This window comes from Psittacula echo (genome assembly GCF_963264785.1).
Source record: "Psittacula echo genome assembly, chromosome: Z".
NCBI lineage: Eukaryota > Metazoa > Chordata > Aves > Psittaciformes > Psittacidae > Psittacula > Psittacula echo.
The window spans coordinates 75,599,914-75,622,667 of NC_137742.1; the positions used below are offsets into that span (position 1 = coordinate 75,599,914).

Genomic DNA, 22,754 nt, shown 5'->3' on the forward strand with positions numbered 1-22,754 from the left:
TAAGGAGATTACAGAATAAGTTAAACTGTTCATCACAGAGTACAATACTGGAACTGCTGGTAGGTGTCAGAAGCCAGAGAAGTTAAGATCCTCCAGCAATGCCACTACATAAATTGGAATTACTTTAACTTATTTTTCTACACTATTTCATGTTCACCTTCCTCCTGAATACCATGTACCTGTGGCTTAGGGTGGTTGAATTCCACTACTTCACTGAGGTTATCGTGCTTTACATCAGTATTGAACTTCATCCAGAGGCCCCAGCTGCATTCCTGGATTGAAAATGTACTTTCCCACATGGCTGCAAGAGAAAGCCTCTGGGAAATCAGCTTTAAGAGGTCTACAGTTTTAATTTTAGATGAAAGCAAAAGAGCACCAGGGAGAGTGCATTTGCTTGTGGTCATTCAGCCAAATGATAAGAAGACAAAGGAATGTGTGGTTGGTGGAAGCATACATTTCTGGAGCTGAATCAGAGCTGACGAAAGCACTAGTACATGCAGCAGTGTCGACACTATCACATATTCATTGTCAGCAACCACTGGTGCAACAAACACATCCCCTTGTAAGCTGAGAGGTGCATATGCCAGTCCAAATACAAATAGCAGTAAACTCCAGGGTATTCTCAAAGAATTATGAAAGATAGTATAAACATACTGTAAGCACTAGCCGGCAAGCTGCAGATCAAAGCAAGAGTTAGGTCTACAAGAAAAAGAGCATTCAGTTCAGGGTTCTGACTTGAAATACAGCCTTCTCTTCCCTTCCTGCTTTTGTGCTGACCCATTTTGTTATGTGGGTTAGGCTTTGCCTGCAGGGACACAGATCATATAATACAAGTCATTGGGCAAACTTACCAAATCAGGCTTGAAGTCTCAGTACAGATGAGAAGCAGAGAGAAAAGGTTTAGGATTTTGCTTCAAACAGATACAGATTGAAAATTTTACAAGCAATCCATCCGTGGGAAGAAAAATTGAGCATTCCATTAGCCATGCATGTTACTTACCTTTTAACTAGGGCCGATTTTGCACTTTGATTCAATATTTGGCAGATTAGGAAAAGACAGTCATACTGTCTTCTTTTTTCTTCCAGATCCAGGATCTTACAGTAATAATTTGGGGCTTATATCCAATGTATTTAATGAAATATTGGTGCCATGCCTGTGCACATTTTTGGTACAACTGTATTTAGGCTTATAGTCTCTATGGTAAAATATATGAGATCAGGAACTGAGACATTGGCGTAAACTCCAAACAGTTTAGTTTTTTGGCAATTATATTGCCAGAAACAAATTTAAGGTAAAATTCGTACTTTTTCGAGTTACTCTTGATTATTGTGGAAAGCCACGCTCAGTTTCAGAAAAAGCATCTTCAGATATTTTTAATGACTAGATTATTCTTACTGCAAAAAAGCAAAAGTCAACTAGTTACCTTCTCATAAATAAATTAACATTATAAGGTTGCATAGTATTTTATAATGATAATTGATAAATGTTGATGATTTAATTGCACTTCCTCTAGTAATAATCTTAAAATGCTCAAATGAAGTTCCTATGATTGGCTTTCTTCTGAGTTAAATCTCCCTAGAGTCTTCAGTCATCCCTTTTCTACATCTGGTGATAACTTGCTTTAGCTGTTTTAAATAATACAAATCAATTATAACACACAGCTGTTTAACAAAACTTCTAAATGTTGCTACAGGTCTCTGTAGGTATTTCCTGATGGCTTATAATGACATCAATTTAGCACACCTGGTAAGATCTGTGTGAGCTGGAAGTAGTTTAAATCTGAAATGACAGGAAAATTAAGGATTATTTATGGATTATATTGCATTTCAGAACCATTGCCAACTGTTATTTTAACTTCTTTTTATGAAGAGTCAGAAGTGGAATTGCAGACATTGCATGCACATCTCCTGAATAGTTTACTTGTAACTTGGTGGGTGCCTTTGAGGATACCCTGTGTATTAGTTACATTTCTCTGTACAATCTGCATGAAAGAATGTCTGTTCATCTTTTTGAATCAATGGATGCTAGAAATGTACTCTTTCCAAGAAGCTCCGTTCCAAGTCTTTATAGCTTGTCCTGAACTGTAAACAGGGCTTTACTCAGTTGTCCCTTACTTGGATTTTCCTGTTCAGCTTGATTTACGATGGATGGAATCCCAGCCCTGCATCCTCCATATCACCCTGCTGTGTAACCTTCTGGGCTCCTCAGCCTCCCAGCCCTGGTGTTTTCCTGACTGCATTGCTTTTTAAAAGTACTTACTAAGACAGTTATATATCAGCCATAAGAGCACATAAAAGATCTAGATATTTGGAAGAGTGCAAGGTGGGAGAAAAAGACTGATAGTCAAACTGAGAGAAGTTGCAAATAGATGAATATAAAGATAACACTAAGGCTCTTGGGAACATTTCAGTTAATAGTGGAAAACAAAACCAAGACACATTCTCCAAAAACTCAGGTAAAAGTCTCCAGCTAAAAGAAAGTTACAGTAGAGGGAAAGAAAAGTCTTGACAAAAGAATAATGAAGTACGTCATTGTGGTAATGGGTGACATCGAGACATGTATTTCTCTCCCATGTACTCTGATACTTGGCAGAGATGTCTAGTAGGTAAATACATAATGACATTGTGTAAACCAACTCAAACATAAAAGTCCTTCTTTGTAGTAACGGAGCAGCAGATCCACCACACTAATATCCAGGTATAATATGCTAGAGGCACAGCTAACCTAGAGCAGTCCGAAAGTGCCATGGTCAAATGCTGAATGCTGAGACATTTTGAAAGGAAAAAAACAGCAGAATAGGGAAAAGGTTCAAAAATTAAGAACAGAGAGTAAAGAATACAAATTAAACAAGGGCGAAGAAATCTTTCTGATGATAAATGTATACATATTTTGCCACATGGGTAGTGCATGATGTAACAACCAGGAATTTATAAAACAAAGGCCAGCTAAAATATAGTTAATATGTAAAGGCTACATTTTACCTTTTATCATTTTGGAAATCTCTCCCAGGGTAGATGAAAAGATGGAAAGCATCAGAAGGCGACTGCATAGTTAAAGCTAGAACTTCTGTCTTCAGACTATCTGGTGTTAGGTACTTGCTGTAGAGGCTGGAAGTACAGTGGCCATAAGTACCTGAGAATATCACATTTTTTCATAAAATTTTCAATAACCCACTTTTCAAACTTATGGCCTGGTAATCGTGAAGGTTTAAGAGCATAGTAACTTCACCAGATAATATATATACACTTCCATATAAGCTATACGCATTATTGCGTACAGCAGTAAAGCTGCTTTGAAGGTTTTAATGTCTGTGTAATGGCCAAACTTTAAAATAATAGTTGAAGTATTTAAAAATACAAATTAAAAAACTGAACAGAGATGCTCAGCTGTCCTAGTGATCCATGTTGATGTTTGTTCTACCTATAAGATAACTGATTATCTGGGAAAAGTTGCTGAGATAACAGTTTTCAGGATTGAAGCCCTCTTTTTTTTTGTGTGGAATGAGCATTGACAGTGCATGAGTTTTCATCCTAGTATGGCTAGGTGCGCCAAACCTATTTTGAAGTACCTGCATCAAGGACCAAGACAGTAGTATAGCCTCCATGTGCAGTTGAGTCATTGTTTTCTGCAGAGAGTGTGAAATGGTACTGGATTAGTGATGTGTACAGTCACCTATTAGAAGATAAAGAGACCTATTTATTTCCCAAATTTGTTTAAGAATAGTATGATATTTACCAGATTGGGAAAAAAAAAGGGGGGAAAGACGCTAGTAGTTTTTCATCCTTGCTTTGCCATGATGGGTCTACAAAGTAGAATGACTTCCAACAGGAGGAAGTGAAGCATTCCTGCCTCAGAATACCATGTAGGTCAGTGGTGAACTAGTCTCCTTGGAAGTCAGGAGATTTACTCTAAATCAAGCAGAAAAGAAATTTCAGTCTAGGTCTCTTGTGTCTCAGGTGAGTTCTCTGTGTGCTTGTAGAGTAAAGGGGAGGTGTAACTGCCTTCTCGTCTGTCTTTAAACTGGCTTTAACCCAACAGAAGGGAAATTGAGATGAGCTCTTAGGCAGAAGTTCTTCCCTGTGAGGGTGGTGAGGCCCTGGCACAGGTTGCCCAGAGAAGCTGTGACTGCCCCATCTCTGGCAGTGTTCAGGGCCAGGCTGGATGGGGCTTGGAGCAACCTGGTCTAGTGGAAGGTGTCCCTGCCTGTAGCAGGGGGTTGGAACTGGATGAGCTTTGTAACTGGATGAGCTTTAAGGTGCTTTCCAACCCAAACCAGGCTGTAATTCTGTGATTCTTTCTGGTGTGTTTGTGCAAGGCTTGCTTTGGCAGGCATGCTGCATGAATGCTACAGGCTGCCTGCATTGCTGTCATAGACACGCTCTTGGAGTCCTGTCAGGGCATACACCGTAAATGGATCACCCTTTCAAAATGTTGTTTATACATGTGCCCAGTGACAGGAAAGTGTGTGTGTGGGGTGTTTTGTTTGGTTTTTTGTTTTGCCTTTTTTTTGCCTTTTTTCCCATGGAGAGAGACAACACTCATGAGAAACTTGCATTTCTAAGGTTGCAGTGAAGCTGAGTAATAATTTTATGAATTTTAGATATAAGCCCTTGAACAGACTTGCTCAAGTCTGGTTTGGATTCTTTCCCTTGTGCAAGTCCATATCCTAGTTGTTTCCTGTATAGAAGCAAACTATCAAGAGAATTCTAAAAGCTGATGAATGTATCTGATCACAGCACCGAGTATCACCAGAAGTTCTGTTTCTAACAGTGTGATGTTGTCATAAAGCCTGACCTTCCCCTGAGAAAACAAAGTCATAAACACAATCAAGAGTATGTGCTAAGGCTTAATCAATGCTTAGTGATGATGGAATGTGAAATCAAACATCCAAGGATAGAAATTGAATTTCATTGTTCCACGAGGCTCAGCAGTTGAAAAACCGCCCAATAAAACAAGAGTGAAAGCTTGGTGACTTGAAGGTCCTGCAGAAATAGTCTAAAGAAACCTACCTGTGAGTCAGGACTCTGAAGGATTGTGGAAGTTACAGAGCACATATGTCTTTACATCATTCCCCCTCCTGCCCTCTTTAACAAAAACTGTTCAGTCCACTTCTGTTACCAAAATGTGATTTAGAGATGTATGTGCAGGGCGCTCCCCCCAACCATGGGAGGGGACACATTTCACGTGGAATACCTTGGTTGCTGATTTGACAACAATAAATACCATTTCAGTTGTTTATGTTCAAACAGACATTCAGAGCATTCAGATACTGACTGTAAATGGAGCAATTTGTAAGGACAGTGCAAAGGATTATATTAACTGAGGATGTAATCCACAGGATTGTAGTAACTCAGATCTTCTGCCAGTCTGGAATTCTGCTTCCATCAGGGTGCACAATCACTCTGGGTTTCCTAAGAATCAGAAGTTTCCTGTGGTTGCATTGAATGTGTTATTCTGCCACTCTGTCTTTTCATAAAACTTCTTTTTCAGGAGTGTCTCCTTCATGGCACTGCAGAAAAGATAAACCTAATGGTCTAATTTATCATAGAATGGTTTGGGTTGGAGGGGACCTTAAAGATAAGAACAGCGATTTCTGCAAATACACTTTCCTTCAAAGTTTATTTCTCCTTTGGTGTGTTCCTGCTGTTTTGTAACCTTGAACAAATTTTAAATATGGAAGATCATTGTTGTCTGTGGTAGTCTATTAAAACGTCCTCCACAGTGCTTCAGGCCTTAGCTGAAAGGCTCACCTTAAAATAAAAAGGTGTGGACTGTTGATACCAATGCTACTCAAGTGAAGACTGAAGGTGATTCCGCAGGTTTCTTTCTGCATGATATATGCATCTTCAGATCCAGACTGCTCAACCTTTTTTGAATCCTCATCTACAGTGAATAGAGCTGTTTTCATTTACTAATAGCACTACTGCTACTACAAGAAGGGATCAGTTAGCAACTCTGTTCCACAAAGTACCAATCTTAAGTTTCAGAATAGTAAGTGATAAGGAATTCTGTGTCTGGTTTGGGATTTTTTTTCTCCTCAACATTTATTTCTCAATTTCACATGAATGAAGCAGTTTTCTTGTGTCATTTGATACTTAGCAGGTAGATGTAATATCATCTCTGTTACATGTCCATTCTGTCATACAAGAAGTAGTCAACCAAACCTGAACTACCCAAATAACAGCACAGAACTGCACTATTTCTACATTAATCCAGAGTCTGCTCTTTTTAAACATCTAGTTAAGAATCTGGAAGACATATTCTTTATAGTGCTTCAATAATCCTGTCCATTACATCACTGAATTTATAGCAGTGTTAACAGAAAAATCAATAAACATTATTTCTAAAATGTCAGGGATGTTAATGGTGTGATTTAAAAAAGGGGAAAGATTCAAAACTCTGAACAGAACACACTGGTGTAGTATTGTAGGTGCACATCTTGCTGAAACTGTGATAGGGAGGATTTAAATCATTATGGCTCAGTCATCTTGAAAAATGTGTGTAGGTAGCTATTCTTAGACATACAAATCTTTCTTGCCATATTGTGGGATTTTGCTAAGTGGGGGAGGCTATGTACAGTATATCTTAACAGAAGGTTGCTAAGATTGCTCTTAAATCATTTTGAGTCATATCAACAGTTGCTATGGAACCCCTGCTAATATTTTTGGAAAATTATTAGTACAACTTCCTGAGGAAAGGGATTCTTACCAGTAGAGATTGGAAAGCTGTTTCACAGGGAAAAAATGTAAGAAAGAGAAAGCTGGGTGGATATTTATTTCCAGCTAACCTTTTTTGTGATTTATTGAACTTCAGTGATTTGAACCAAGTGGTAGTATTGTACAAGCTAGCAAGTAGTTTTTATTTTAAAACTAAGCATTAATTAATTTATAGCTTCCCTACAGTTTAATCATGTTTTTTCCCAGGAAGACTTCATGGATATGAACCTACTCCAACTAATATCATGGGAGGAAAAGACCAAATACAGGACTAATACGAAATGATGTAAAGGAAATACAAAGGCTTAATGGATAATTTACATGTAGAGATAAGAAGCAGTAGGAGGATCCTTGCTAATTTCTGGAGCACAATTGAGGATAGACTTTCAAGTCCTGGTACGATTGTTACTAGAGCTGATCAGTTACTCTGAAATGAAGATTCAGTAATACTGAACACACAGATATGTAATTAATTGAATGAATTACGAAGTAATAGTATTGATTTTCTCAATTCTTTTCTACTTCTGTGGAAAAAAATGTTTCAGTGCTATATGTTGCATTTACAGATAATTTGTCTGGAAGTGACTTTCCTTTCACAGAGCTTTCCAAGCAGAGATTTTGTGGCAGAAGTTGTAATAGCGTATTCTCTTTTTGGTCTGGCATTTCTCCTTGTAGGCAGAGGTGGGTTGCTCTTCTATCTTCCCGCTGCCATGGCCTCTAACAGTTCACTACTGGCATAAAGCTGTTGCTGAACATTACACCTTACTGAATGTTATTGTGAAAAAGTGTAAAATACAGAACAACATTGGTTGCACAGTATGAAATAATTGGATGTCAAATATGACACATTCAGCTCCATTTGAAAGGCAGCTGATATGGTCACAAGGCACTGAAAACTTTACAATAACTTCCCTGTTTGTTTTCTGCAGCAAAGGTCAAGCCCTTTGTCAGATTTTTTTTTCTTTTATTAATCTTTTAAAAGTGTTTTAAGTGCCATATAAATGGAACTTAGGCATACATGTTAACAGAAAGCAATTTATACCTAACCACCTGTGCTCTGTGGAGGCAGATGGTATCAACAGTTCAAAAGCTGATTCAGACAGATTCATGAGACCATTTGTCCATGAATGGATGCAAAATTACCAGGCAGAAATGTGTCCTCCATCATCCTTAATACAGAAGACATGCTGAAGAAGTACAAGGAGATTGAGACACAGAAAGAGGCCAGACTCATGTTCTCCTGAAAGAACCTTCTACTGGAGATGGGTATGAAGCTGTATAGAGTCTCAGAGACTCACAAAACCAGCTGAAAGTCATCGAGTCCCATTTTGGCTCCTCTTCTTATATATTGTGTTTCTGATGGTATAGCAGCCTGATTCAAGAACAAGGGGAGAGACCACCCAAAATCCCCCTGAAGAGCAGGTGCTATGGCTCCTGCAGAAGTGGTGACTTCAAACTTCCATAAGCTATAGCTCTTCTGTGCTCTCAGAAGAGAGCTTGTCATTTCAGTCCTGTGTTGGTCAAGACACTGAGGTGATCAAAGTCTTTTATAAACTCCAAATACTGGTTTTGTCAAAACATTTAGCTGCATAACATGAGGCAGGCACTTCAGCCTTGCAGGAGACAGTTTCAGTGTCCTTTTGGGGTTTTCTGTTGCCATGCCAGCATTTGCTGCTCTGGTGGTTGCTAATCCCTATTCTAACCTCTGACTCTACCATGCTGTGTGTAGAGATGCATAAGTACCTTGGGCAAACTTGTGACAGAACTGACTTTTAGGTGGTACCAAGTTTATAGCCTTATATTGAGGCTTTCAAGTAGTAGGAGACTTACCATGAATACTGACAGGCCTTACAGTGTCCATGCTAGAACATTGGGAGTTCAGTTTCAGTAGTGATTCAGAGTGCTTGGTCCAGCAGGTGTTTCAAATGATAGCTAATGTAAGATGGTTTGACTGAAGGAGGGGAGGACAGACATCTGCCACTGCAGGGAGAGATGGAAAACAAAGAAAGCCTTCTCTTGTCCTGAACTAAAAATGAGGGTTGAGTCACAGTTCTATGGACATGTCATTGCCTCTTTATATTTGATACAATTAAATAAGTTTTCTACTGCTCTGCTGCATCAGAAAATTGCTTTCCATTCATTGCCTAGTGGTAATTATTGTCTGACTTCTGTTACAGTTATCAGTTATAATACCTTCTTGATAAACTGTAAAGAGGAGCTAGGAATAGATGCCATCCATCGCATTTGCTGGTTACAGTATTTCAAACTCATAAGTGTTATGAAATCTCTCTTCCCAGTATCTTTCTGTCCAGGAATTCCTGAGATTATAAAATGAACGCTTTCAGGGCACATTTATGAAATGCTGGTATGGACTTTTTTTTTTTCCTTCTCTTACAGTTTCTTTAATCAGGGTAGGAAATCTGTCTGCAAAATCTTTTCCATACTTCCACAGCTTGTTGGATCGCTCAGTTTTGCACCTTAGATGAATCTCTTAACTTAAGAACAGATTTTAAATATTAATTAATTAAGACTATATGCTACATAACTAAAATGGTGACAACTGAATTAGTCTTATTTTGGCAAGTATGGGAGAAGAATCATCTGTTTGTTTTCTTAGGAAAATGTCTGAGATGCCATTTCTTGACAATAGAACTATGGGCCTGCCAATTTTTAACTGTAAAGATTTATTAAAGAATCCTACAAGAAAGTTACATGCTTCTGAGAAGTTTAAGCTTTAAAAATGTAATCTTGTGTGAGCATCTCCTACTGCTTTGATTCCTCTTGTTCTCAAAATTAATAATTCAAATGTTATTCTATATACATCTAAATAGATAAATAAATATATACACATATAAATATATATCAGCAGTGTTGGCTGTTCTTGATTAATGTTGTGCTTGTCCTGCATTGTCTCTTAGGCATGCCTCTCATGGAAGTTGGTTTAGCTATTCAATATCTTTTCAAAAACTAATAAAATTATAAACTGTAGAAAAGGATCACCACCCCCTTAAAATTGTAAATATTCTGGAATTGGGAAGATTTTGGGGAGGAAATACGAAACATTTTGTCATCTAGTTATTATATTTTGTATTCTGTAGTATTAAGTTTACAATAATAAGTTCTGCAGAAAAAGCACATACGCACATCAGGTATTATGGCAGTTTTCGCTGTTGTTATTATTCTAGTTATAGAAATCACTATATGAAGAAAATATGTAGTTTTTGAATACACCTAAACCAGGAAGACGTAAACTAAAGTAAAACTTCTAATTTAAACCCATTTCCATCTGCCACCTTTGCCACCCTTGAAAACACTTTACTTCTGGCAAACTGGCTTTGTCTGTGACTTTCTAACTTGAAGTGAGCAATATACAACAGAAGGAAAGCTGTCTTCAGAGATTGTGGATAGAGGTATTGTTCCTGTTTTGGAGGCACCCAGATAGTTCTGATAGCTTTAAAAATGGAGAATCAACATTGATGTTTTAGTAGCATCAAACTGTAGATGTATTCAGCTGTCACATTCAGCAGAAGATACTGCAGCTGTCAGTATAAGCAGCAGTAAGTTAGCAACGTAGCAGTGATATGTGTGCTGGGAGCATGGGGGCCAGAGCTTTATCCAAAGGAGAAGACGGTTTTATTGCAAGCTGTAGTCATTCAGGCTGTGATCAGCCAGGCTTGATAACATGAGCAGGATCATAAGACGTCCTTTACACAAAGAGCAGTTTGTACCATGAAGTGTCTGTTTCTTCAGAACCTGCATTTCCACCTTTGTGGCCATGTGGGATTTGAAACAACAGGTATGAAGTGGTAGGTGTGGTTGATCTGAAAGATTAATTCTGGCTGTGTTAAGTGTCCTCATATGTTTGTACTTGTAGGATCTGCCGAAGCAACTCCATTTTCCTCAGAAAAACTTAGCTGTTTGATTAATTGCCTCTTCAGCTTGTACTTTGTATTTGATGGAAGAAGGATAGGATCCACCTTAGTTGGCTGTGTGGAGTTAGTAAAAGTGTTGATAAAAACTTGTCACTAAAGTTAGTTGGTATGTATTTCGGAATACTCAAGGAACAGATACATTAAATCATAAGGGCAATGCAACTGTTCATCTACAGAGAGGATCTTGAGCATAAATCAAAATCCCTCTTCAGCCTTCTCCTCCAAAAAGAGGTTCAGTAATGACAGAAATTTGCTTTTTTGGTCTAGTTTGCACTTCTTTGTCTTATCAGGGTCCCTTCAAGTTTTTTCTTGCTCAGTACTATCACAGATTTATTTTGATTGTCTAAAAATATTTGATTGTCTAAAAAAATGCAGGAGAACAGCACTTTCATAGTTATTGTTCAGTACTCATTACAGACAGAAGTAGACTGTTTCATCTTCAACAGGCTTATCAGTGGGAGTGCTTTTCTGGGTTTTATGGCAAAGTTGTGGAAACTTTCCTCAATTATATCAGTGAGGATGACTTGGGTTCTTCCTGTAAATCAAAATCAAGGTGACTATAAATATGTTATCTGTCCCAGATAATAAATTTTATCCCATGCCCTCTAGATAAATGGCCTTTTTTTGAGGGTTTTTTTTAGGCTTTTTTGGAGTTGATGGCTACTTCAGCAAGCACATTTTTTCAACAGCCATTTTTGCCCTCTGAAAATTTTTAAAATTATAATTTCTCTGTAGACAGTACTATCAGTAAAACATTTTTATGAAATGGCTGCATTAATAGTAATGTTGCAACCTGTGTCAGTAGGATGAAGCAGCCCTGTACAATTAGTATCCTAACAACAGCTTTGTTACTATGGTCTATACTTCCTATCAGGATGATAAAAGTTCCTTGTGTGATTCCATTTTCTTCACATTGCATCTGCAATGTAGTGATTCCATATTAATAGAGCTTCTGTTGTAGTAATTCCTTTATTAGAGGAAAATCTGTGAGGAGAAGGGGATAGAGAGAAGTTTGGAACATATTTCTTGTGACGCCTTGTCCTGGGTTCAGCAGTAGCAGTCGTTTTTCTCTTCAGTAGCTGGTGCAGTGCTGTGTTTTTGACTTTCAGCCTGGGAACAGCGCTGATAACACTGATGTTTTTAACTGTCGCTCAGTAATGTTTAGTCTGACCAAGGACTTTCTGAGTCTCATGCTCTGCCAGGGAGGAGGGGAAGCCGAGAGGAAGCAGAGACAGGACACCTGACCCAAACTAACCAAAGAGGTACTCCATACTACAGCACATCATGCCCAGTATATAAACTGAGGGCAGTTACCTGGAAGGGCTAGATCACTGCTTGGGTCAGGCTGGGTATCAGTCGGCAGGTGGTGAGCTTTTGTATTCTCTTCCCTTGTTATTTCCCTTATCATTATTATTATTGGTGGTAGCAGTAGTGGTTTGTGTTATACCTTAGTTACTGGACTGTTCTTGTATCAACCCGTGGGAATTACATTCTTTTGATTCTCTGGGAGTGGGGGGAGGAAGGAAGGGGAGTGAGTGAACAGCTGCGTGGTTTCTGAGTTACCGACTGGGCTTAAACCACGACACGCCTCTGACTCTCCTGTTGCCTTTGCAAGCATCATTACTGGTCCTTGTAAAGACAACATGCATGTACTTGTCCAGATTCAGTGCTCAGGCTTAAAGTCTCTCAGCCCTCATTCATAAAAATGTTATGCACTTCGTACAATTGAACCTGAGCATGTGCAATTTAGGCATAAAGTAATCCCTTTGAACTCTAGTTCTACTCCGTATAGGTAAGTTCCACATGTGCCCAGTTAACTTCTGGTTGTGGGACACACAGTCAATCTGAAGAGCGAAGTTTTATTACTTTCTTTCTGAATAAGCAGAGTTAAGTTTTGTTAACAAGTAAGTTATTCAGGTAAAGTGTGAATTCAAGGACAAATACCTAAAGTAGCATAATCTTGAGTGAAGGATTTTTACTTAAAAGCAGGCATTTGTTTCAGTGGTGTGTAATGTGGTCAGTAATAGGTGAAAAAGGAAGAACATGCAACTTGTTTATTCACTGCATCACTATTTCCATTTCTTTAAATGGAAGAGATTATGTGGGACATGTTTTATGTATTCTGCCTTCTTTTTCTGACCTGTTAACTGGGATTGTGAATGCTTCTGGGAAAACACCTGAAAAGAATCAGTCCTGGCTGTGGTGTAAAGTTTGGTGGTAGTTACCTGCGTGAAAGTTTTGACACCCTTCCATGAATATATTTTTGCAAAGCAATATGATGCAAACTGGATTGGGGAGGAGGCAGTTTCAGGCACAAATCCCTTGCACTATCATAAATGGAGAGACCATAAATGTTATGATGGGTGCTCAAAGGCAGTTTAATGTAGCACTGGAGAAAATAGAAGCCATTACTACTGGAAGACCTTCAGTTATGACAGAGAAAATGAATGGTGCTGTTACAAGAAAGATACAACAAAATACCTGCTGGCTGGGGAAGAGATGAGCAGAGCACAGTACAGAAACCTACAGGAAATTACCCATTACCTGAAGTAATGTTTATTTTTGGTTTAAATCTGACAGGGATAGTATTTCCTATATTCACTGCTGACAAAATTATATAATCCAATCTGATGGACCTGTACTTAGTAACTACCCAGTCTTTGCCAGTGTTCAGATTCATGTCTTTAACATTTCACTGTGCTACAAGCACTGCACAGGAGAGAAGATGAAGTTAGGTTTTTGCATCTTAACTCTTGATGACCCTGTGAAGTCCAGTTCCATTAGTAAATGAGGACAGAACAGGTTGATGAAGCCTTCTCATCCCTGATGCGAAGAGTCTGCCTTACACCTCGTGGAAAAAGCTGCTCAGCTGATTTGTGTCTCAGTCCTCAAGGAGCCTTACCACTCAGATTTTGTTGTTGCTGTGGGCTGAGGAACACTATCTAACCTAAACTAAAGCAAAAGAGGCTTAAACTCAACAGTTTATCTTCACACCACAGCTGCTCAGCATATGTGCACAATGGTTATAATTGAGCAGCTAATGAATAGGAAGCTGTTGTGCTGTCAGCACTCAGTCACATTCAATCTTGTGTAGCATTCCTGAAACAGAACTACATTAATTTCCAAACTACCCAGTGAAACATTTCACATCTTTGATCCGTCCATCCCTTGCATAGTTTTGTATGGGAGGAGTTGAGGTAACGGCTACAGAGATGGGTACAGAGCATCCTTACAAATCTTTCTTGAAGTCACCTAGTAAAGAAGTCTTCCTGCATAAAACAGATGAGGCAACATTTTGAGCTTTCAAATTCAATGGAGGTAGTTCCTGCCTGGAAATATTTTATTTCACATGAATGTTGGGTAAGAGGAATATGCAGATGGATGATGGATTACAGTGTGTGGTGTGGAATGGGCAGTGTTATGAATCAGCCTCATAGATAGATAGATACATGATTGTACATAGATACAAGAAAATAGTGCTGTTGATTTCAAATAAACTGTGTGTCAGTGTGTTACTGTCCGGAAGAGTTGTAGGCAACCTTAAAATGGGTTCATGCTGTACAATGCCAATGAGTAATTGTGAGAATTGACTTGAAACTCTAGGCCTCTCATAGGCCTCTAAAATGCATTACTACATGACTGATTGGAAAAAAAGATTAATTTGTAAACTAAAAGAGGAAAGATTCTTTTATACTATTGAATTTTTTTTTATTTTTTTTTTTTTTTGCATGCAGTCCAGTGTGATTTTATGTTTCTTATGTAACTGGCTCATGGATCAGGCTAGCTGAAGGCTAATACTGCTGCCCTAGTGTTATGTTTAGGATGCATTCACTGTGTGTGGAATGTCACAGGTAGTAGATAAGCTCATGAAGCAGATTTAGCACAAGCTTTCATTCATTTCTACAGTTTTGGTAGTGTTTGAAAAGGACTTGGGACATCAGAGACGCATAGCCCTGCCTCAGGGTGTTCCACAAACAGCAGAAGTTTGACTTCCCTGGTTTTCGTGACTTCAGAGCTGGCCTACAGGGACTTCTCCCTATAGTGACAAGATAAACCATCATCTTCAGTTGTGGACTCATCTGCAGTGACTACCAGCAAGGGCACTAATGAATGGCACTTCAATGGTGTGAAATCTGTCAGTTGCATATAGTGCTGTTGTACTGTAATGAGTTCTAGCTACTGCTAGCCTGGGCCAAGGCTGGACGGGTGGCCTGGCAAAGAAAAGTCTCTGTAGCCCATTACCAATTCTGAAATAATTCAGGGCTTTGATAACTCTCGCATTCTTACTGGCAGCTCTCCGTTACTTTGTTCTCAGAGCTGCTGTGTCAGTGATTTCACATTGAGTATACATTAAAGCCTCATGGGGATGCTATTAGATACAGGATTTGGAATTTAGGATTTGACTGAATCAGATCTGATGTTCTCAGTGTTTTCCCTGATGCTCAGGAGCTCTTCTTCCCTGCCTCAGCCTTTTCCCTTTTTAGAGGCTCCCACTTAATGGGTCTTGGCTCAGGATTTCTTTTAGTGTCTTGTGCTTTTCTGTTTTTCCTATTAGTGTGTGATATATTCCTATCTTTCAGGTTTTGAATAAACTGCATTGCATTCTTTCAGTTTCATGCCTTTCATTTAGGGTAAGAGAGGTATATGCAGCAAGCTGATTGAAAAATTCCAGCTTTGGACACAGCTCTTTTGCATGACAGTTTTGTGGACTTTGAGTGCTGAAGGACCTGTGCAATAATGAGCTTCGGTTTCCTGGATTAGAGGTAAACAAATAAGTGACAGTGCTCAGTTTTCAAAAATGACCTGCAAATAGAAGCCAAAGCAGCTCCTCCTGAATGTGTAGACATGCAGCTGTAGTGCACATGCCATTCTCAGAGCCCAGCCAAGGAGCAGCACGAGTTTAATTAAACCCCGGGTTATTTGTTGCTGGTCAAAATTCTGTGGATTATAGTGAGATTTACACCACCCTGGCACAGCTGTTACTTCAGGATGTGTATGAAGCACCCCTTGGTAATTTGAAGAACAAAGAGACAAGCTAGGAAGAGGGTTTGACTAACCAGAACCAACTGTCCTCATAGCTTTCATATCAACGTAGAAGGTGATGGCTGTGTCCTGTAGCAGAAGCCTTTCCCTTTACATCTATTAGATCTGGAGGGATTCCACCTATGCAATGGATTCCATCCATTCAAGAAGAATGGAGAAGGGATTGCAGTGAATTCAGAGTGTGAACAGATTTCACCTCTATCACATGCTCTTAAGTCAACAGTTTGATGCTGAAGATGGTGGGACCAAGGATTTTTACCCTTTTGGAAAAACTAAGTACCAATGCACTCTGCTTTTTGATATGGACTTTTAATGGTTAAAGTTTGGAGGTTTCTGCAGTGTCACTCTGTCATGTTGTAACAAGAAGAAGGATGTGACCTATCAGTGTGCGCTCGCAGCCCAGAAACCACCCATGTCCTGGGCTGCATCCCCAGTAGGATAAGCAGCAGGTCAAGGGAGAGGATTCTCCCCCTCTGCTGCACTCTGAGAAGAACCTCCCTGCAGTCCTGCATCCAGCTCTGGGGCAACAACACAAGAGGGACGTGGAGCTGTTGGAACAAGTCTAGAGGAGGCCACGGAGATGCTGGGAGGGCTGGAGCAGCTCTGCTCTGGGGACAGGCTGAAAGAGCTGGGCTTGTTCAGCCTGGAGAAGAGAAAGTTCCAGGGAGACCTTAAAGCAGCTGCCAGTGCCTAAAGGGGCTACAAGAAACCTGGAGAGGGGCTTTTGACAAGGGTCTGTAGGGGCAGGACAAGGGGGAATGGCTTTAACCCAACAGAAGGGAGATTGAGATGAGCTCTTGGGCAGAAGTTCTTGCCTGTGAGGGTGGTGAGGCCCTGGCACAGGTTGCCCAGAGAAGCTGTGGCTGTCCCATCCCTGGCAGTGATTCCGTGATCAAAAGAAGAAAGATGTTGCATGCAAAGTTAATAAGCTGTTTTAAAAGATCAAGTCTGGCGTCCATTTGTCACTCACTGGTGGTTTGCTGAAGAAGGAAGTGCAGGACAGAATCAAATACCTGGTAACAGGGTAATTGGCAATGACTTCAGGCTGAACATTCAGCTTTGGAATTCTCTTTATCCCTTGTTGTAAGTGCTAAATCACTTAAAGACCAGATTCTCTCCTCTCTTCTTTTTGGGAATGTGTGCTACATCTTTAAGCTCTTTCTTTATGTAAGGAAGGGAGTTGACTGAAATTGCTGCCCAATCTACCTCAATCTACAATTATTTTTATTTCTGTAATAGTTTTGTAAACATTATCTGTCTTTTTTTGCTATCTTTAGGAATACCATTGGTACATTTTATATATTTTTTAGAATTATTGAGAGACCTAATGTAAGCAATCAGATAAAAAGAAGGGGTTTTTAATTCAAACTACCACTTTTTTGTCAATGGAAAACAGCATCAGTTCACTTCTACCAACAGCAGATAATAGCAGTCTTGAACAGCATTATCTGCTTGCACTGCAGTGTCAAACAAAGCTTTATGCATATTGCTTTTTTTGTGTTCTGAAGCTTCTGGAAGTGTTTTGAAGTTCTCTTAGACATAAGATGATTGATCCTCGTGAGTGCATTTTCAATATAACAATCAGGTGTCATTCAGCTGTAAGAGACCCTGTTTAATATTTAATATTATAGAACATGTCTTTTTGCTGAACATGACAGGAGAGGATTTGGGTTTGTTTCTAGGCTATGTTGGAGCATCTGTTTAGTGTTTCTTCTTTACTGTTGAGAAACAGAGCCACACAAGAAGCACATCTAAGGAAAAGGGTCTTTTTTCCAGGATAAAACACCCATCACATTAATCCTTACAGTCAGTCTGTGCTGTGGCTTTGGTGAGTAGCACAACACAGTGGAGGAGGTTCACACAGCTGAATGGACACTGTGCAGAGGTGGTGATCCTGTGGTTTATTCCATCATTGTCCATGCCTGCTTGTCCCCACCCCGTTGCCTTGCATTGCTGCTTCTCAGCTCCAGCTTAGCAGCATCTTAGCATGGTCCATGCTTGGCTGTTAACAGGCTGCTGTGGCATTTCATTTGACATCTTGTGTGGAATCCCTTTCTAGCCATTTCCTGCTGTACTGTTATGCCTCTTACTGCACATGAGGATCCTAGAATCACAGACTGATTTGGGTTGGAAGGGATGTTAAAGTTCATCCAGTTCCAGCCTCCTGCTACAGGCCCCCTGCTATACCTTCCACTAGACCAGGTTGCTCCAAGCCCCATCCAGCCTGGCCTTGAGCACTGCAAGGGATGGGGCATCTTTGTTTATTTTGGTGCAGAAATACTTAGCAGTGAGCTCAGCAGCATTAAAGGAAAATCAGTTCCCTAGGGCACGGTACGTAAGACAGTCAGACAGGCTGATCTTGTGGTATCATCACCCATGTAAGAGCTGATGAGATCACTGTTACGGCTCTGCATTGATTGTAAGTGTGATTAAGTCAGAACATGTATTCTGTTCAAGTGCTGGCTGGAGATGAAAGTGAAGGCTTTACAGAGCATTGGGTTCAGTTTTCAGCAGTACTGTGTGTTGTGTGAAGCTAGAGAAAAACAGGCGGAGTCTTGTGTCATAGGGAGTGTTTCGACTTAACTGTCACTACATGATTTTCGTGTTTTCCTCAGGACAGTTTTGACTGGGCTACTTGAAGAACAACGGGTTTAAGACTTTTTTTTTTTTTTCTGTAGAGTAGCCTAAAGTGGGGATTTGCCACTTAGTGCAAGTCAAAGCCACCTCAAAGGCTCTGCCTTCTTCCTTCTTGCTCTCCCTCTAAGGCTCCAAATTAAACCATGTTTACTTCCCAGCTCCAGTATGAAAAGATACAAGGATAAGAGGTCAAGGTTGTTAAAGAGCTTTCCGTGGAGTGGGTTTGCTTTATTGTGAAGTTTTAGCCCAGCCAGTAACTTAGAAACCACGCAGCTGCTCACTCACTCCCCCCTTCTTCCTTCCCCTGCTCCTGGAGGGATGGGAAAGAGAATCGAAAGAATGTAACTACCACAGGTTGAGATAAGAACAGTCCAATAACTAAGGTACAATACAAAACTAAAGCCCAACCCGAGCAGGATCTAGCCCTTCTGGGTAACTCCCCCCAGTTTATATACTGGACATGACGTGCTGTGGTATGGAATACACCTTTGGCTAGTTTGGGTCAGGCGTCCTGTCTCTGCTTCCTCCTGGCTTCCTGTGCCTCTGTTCTCTGGCAGAGCATGAATCTGAAAAGTCCTTGATCGGAGTAAACATTACTTAGCAACAACTAAAAACATCGGTGTTATCAGTGTTGTTCTCAGGCTAAAGAAAGCAAAACCACAGCACTGCACCAGCTACTAAGAAGGAGAAAAATGACTGCTACTGCTGAACCCAGGAGATTTATGTATTAATTATGCTTGATCAGATACTTGTTTATACAATATCTTTGCCTATTTGTATTCAGGTAATAGCGGTAACAGTAACTTGTTACTTTTGCAAACCATTACTTTTTAGCTAAAATGGTGGCCTAACTTGGTTGGTGATCTTACTTCCTTTCAAAGATTGGAGAATATGGTCTCAATTTGTCATGACTGTCAGTAGGAGAGCAATGTAGGTTAGATTCTGAAATGAGAAAAGTTACATCAAGGATTAATTGGACTCTGCTTTGCCCCTTAGGAGCACCCCTTACTCGGTCAGCCATTCTTTGTTCTACACCCTTGCCGGACTAGTGAATTCGTATCTTCTATACTGATGAGTTCACGGAAATATAACAGGTGGGAAAAACTTCTGTGCTTTGCAAGGCTTTATGCAGTGCAGGTTAAGTCTATTAGCAGGGAAGTCAAAATGGTCAAAACAACTTCCTTGGTCCATGTAGAGTAAGATTCTATATTGTCACCTAAGGGCTGACAGTTAAAAAACATTTGCTATAGATAACGTGAAGGAATAGCCTCATATGAAGTTATTCTATGATTGTAATGCAGAAAAGGTTGTGATAATGTTTATGTTGCTTTTTTGTTTGGTTTATTTTCCCTAGACACACAAATTACATTATATTGTGGCTCAGTACTGTAGGCCCAGTTGTGGGTCTAAACCTGCCCCTGAGTTATGCAACACTAGCACCTGAGCAGAATACAAATGCTGATTCAGTTGAAAGGTAAGAGAAAATGAAATCACCCTTTTTCTCTCTCATCCTCCTATGAAATTAAAAACATCAGACGGGTAACTGGCAAAACCATTATGTTCTCCTTTGGAGCTCTTGGTTCAGGTAATTTAGGACTCCTCTTATGATATTTTGCTTACATGGCTGCCTTATTGCCCTACTTTGCAGTGAAAATTTGCACTGAAAGAGATGTGCTTGGCAAACTGCTGATGCCCTTCATAACTGTCAGCAAGTCCTCGATGTCCTGAGGTCTTTCTCAGGCATGTAAAAGCATTTTACGGGGGTCTCTCCAGCACATGGCACATTTAGCATAATTCTGTACAATGTTTTTAATTTGATCTTTTTTTTTTTTTTTTTTTCCTCCTGTTTGATGTCATCACTTCAGACTTCTGAGCTCATGACAAATGGTGGTTAGCTATAGCAAAACTACTGCAGACTGTCCTAGGGTTGAAATCAAACAAAGGAATCCTTCCCAACTGGTAAGCGGTGCAGTATGGACGGATGACTGTCATGGCTCTTTCTCTGGTGAGAACTTGCCTGGTTACAGTGGAAGACCTAAGAGCTGCCTGCAGTTGTGACTACTTTCAATCGCCACCAAGACCTGAAACCCGTTGCAATTGCTTTGACCCCTTGCAGTCATTTTATTATCATTAATGAAGACATTTCATTATCTCCTTCCTCTGTTTTTCTCTGGTTATGGCTTTGGTAAGACTGCACACAAACGTGCAAGCAAGCAAGAGCTGAAATGCTGAGTTTGGATCTTCTAAATTTACCTGCTAAAAATCACATCTCTAGAAAATCTGCACCAGCTGTGAGGATATGTACAGTAAAATACTTTGAGGATGTGGTTTATGCTTTTGGTGATCCATGTACGGACTGAGACTACTTCACCTAGGGACCACCTTCTCCACCACAACATGATGCATGGGTCACTTATGTTCCACACTAGACACAGAGTATCCTAATCCCAGGACTGAATAACAGTTTTGTTTTGCTTTGGGTTTTTTTTTTTTTTTTTTTTTGAGAATATTTTGTGTATTTTATATACATTGTACTTCAGGGAACAAACAGCATCAGGATTATAGACAAACAGAGTACATACAGTCTACAGCCGATTAAGCATATACAGTTCTAGAGTTCAAGGTGCTTGATGCTGTTGTATGAGAACATCTGACTTCCATGCTTCACTGCCTCCAAAGGAAGCTTTGCCGTGCTCTGTGGGAGTTAACTGTTGTAGTTAATTAGTATTTCTCATTGTACTAGTAGTTGTTCACAGGTTTAGTCCCTATTCTGCAGTCTTTATGCAACCCTCCCCTGACAGCTGTTTACTTTTTGGGCAAGTAGGAATTGTATGGTAGTACAATCAGTGAAAAACAGATTAGAAGTAACTTCCACACAAGTCCTCTTGGATTCTTTCCCAATCCCATTTTATTTGTAGTATAAAACAGGCCACAAGTCCTGAGCAGTGGAGATGGAATTACACATTTTACTTTGTATATTCAGCAATATGTCACTTGCATACAGAGTTCAACTATGACAGAGCTAGAAATGTGAAAGTCATTGGGTTTCAAATTCTGGGTTTTCACATGTTTTGATTGGATGCATATTTTTAACCTACATCATATGTTATTGGTGGATTGAAATACAGTGCCGTCCTTAAAATTCCATTGGTGCAGAATTCTTTTGCCAGCCATTTGGAATTAATAATGAAAGTGCATAATTTATCTCATTCTGGATCATAGCAACCTGCAAAGCCATTTTTCCATGTAAGATTTATAAAATGAGGCCTTCCATGCATGTACAATGCCAGCAGCCACACTGCTTTTTTTAAAACCCTTGGTAACATATGCTTGATAATTCCATCCATAGCCCATTTTCAACTTTAAGGAGACCTACACAGGAGGAAAACCAAAAAAATGCCAGATTTTTTTAAAACAGCAGTTTTAAGAGCTGGTAAGTGTTCATCCCTGCAATGTGATCTTCATTTGTGATACAATGGAACAAAGGAGTAAAAGCAATCATCAGCCCTTCTCAGCTGCCCAGCATTGGACATTATGTCTTTGTCAGCTCCTCCTGCTCTACCCAGCATATTGGCACACTCACACTGTGCTGGCTAGCCCTGGGGACCTTTCTTCCTGGTATAACTTAGAACTGGTAGCTTTATTTAAAGCAAGTTCTGAATTAGATCCTCTTGACCTTAGGATCAGGGAAGTGGAAAGGATTGATGGAGCTGTTCCGTATGAACTGTCAGCACTGAATGCTGCATCAGTGTATCTGAGGACCAGTTAAGCTTATTTTACCAAAACATCACAGATGTTACTTGATACTGCACTGAGGGTTGAATGTACAGAGCAAATTGCATCTTAATATTCTCTTGTTGATTTGTTGTGTTGGGTTTTTGGTGGGTTTGGTTTTTTTTTTTTTGGTGGTGGTTTTGCTTGTTTGTTTGCTTTTGTTTGTTTGGTTTTTTTTCCAAGAATTAGAAGAAAGTGGGATTTGTATGTAGGTATAAATAAATATTTTTTCTTTTACATGGAGGAGGTCTCAACACCCAGTACTTTCTGCCTTAATTTTTCATTTGTAAACAGAATCAAGAATTATTTCAACTGGGCATTGCAGGTTGTACCACGCTTAGGATTTCCTCTGTCAGAAACAGCTCTAGGCACTTGCCCAGTGGATGGCTGCACACAGAGAGATACTGCTTTGTCAGACTCTAAGCTCCTTGTCAGCCTCTGCCAGCAAACTGGATATCTTACAACCATACATTCACTGGGCTGCACACTCAGGTTGTTCCCAGTTTCTGAAGCTGTCTCTGTCTTGCTTCCTTCCTGCTGATAACACCCCTCCAAATTCCTCTTTGGTGCCTTGACCTTGTTCCCGCAGTTACTGAGACACAATGGTGTCAGATAATGGGGATCATGAAATGGATAAGCAAACAGTTCCCC

General features: G+C 39.8%; 1 protein-coding gene across 1 annotated transcript in view; it reads left to right on the forward strand.

Annotated features, from left to right (window-relative positions):
- ATG10 (autophagy related 10) overlaps positions 1 to 21,417 on the forward strand; it is a gene marked incomplete at its 5' end in the record, with an annotated part of 87,098 nt that extends 65,681 nt beyond the window's left edge. Inside the window, 3 exons of the mRNA XM_080638030.1 lie at positions 19,326 to 19,423; positions 19,684 to 19,803; positions 20,195 to 21,417. Of these exons, the coding sequence (XP_080494156.1) occupies positions 19,326 to 19,423; positions 19,684 to 19,803; positions 20,195 to 20,210 (234 nt within the window). The 3' untranslated portion in view covers positions 20,211 to 21,417. The remainder of the gene's footprint in view (positions 1 to 19,325; positions 19,424 to 19,683; positions 19,804 to 20,194) is intronic.
- Positions 21,418 to 22,754: the final 1,337 nt, after the last annotated feature.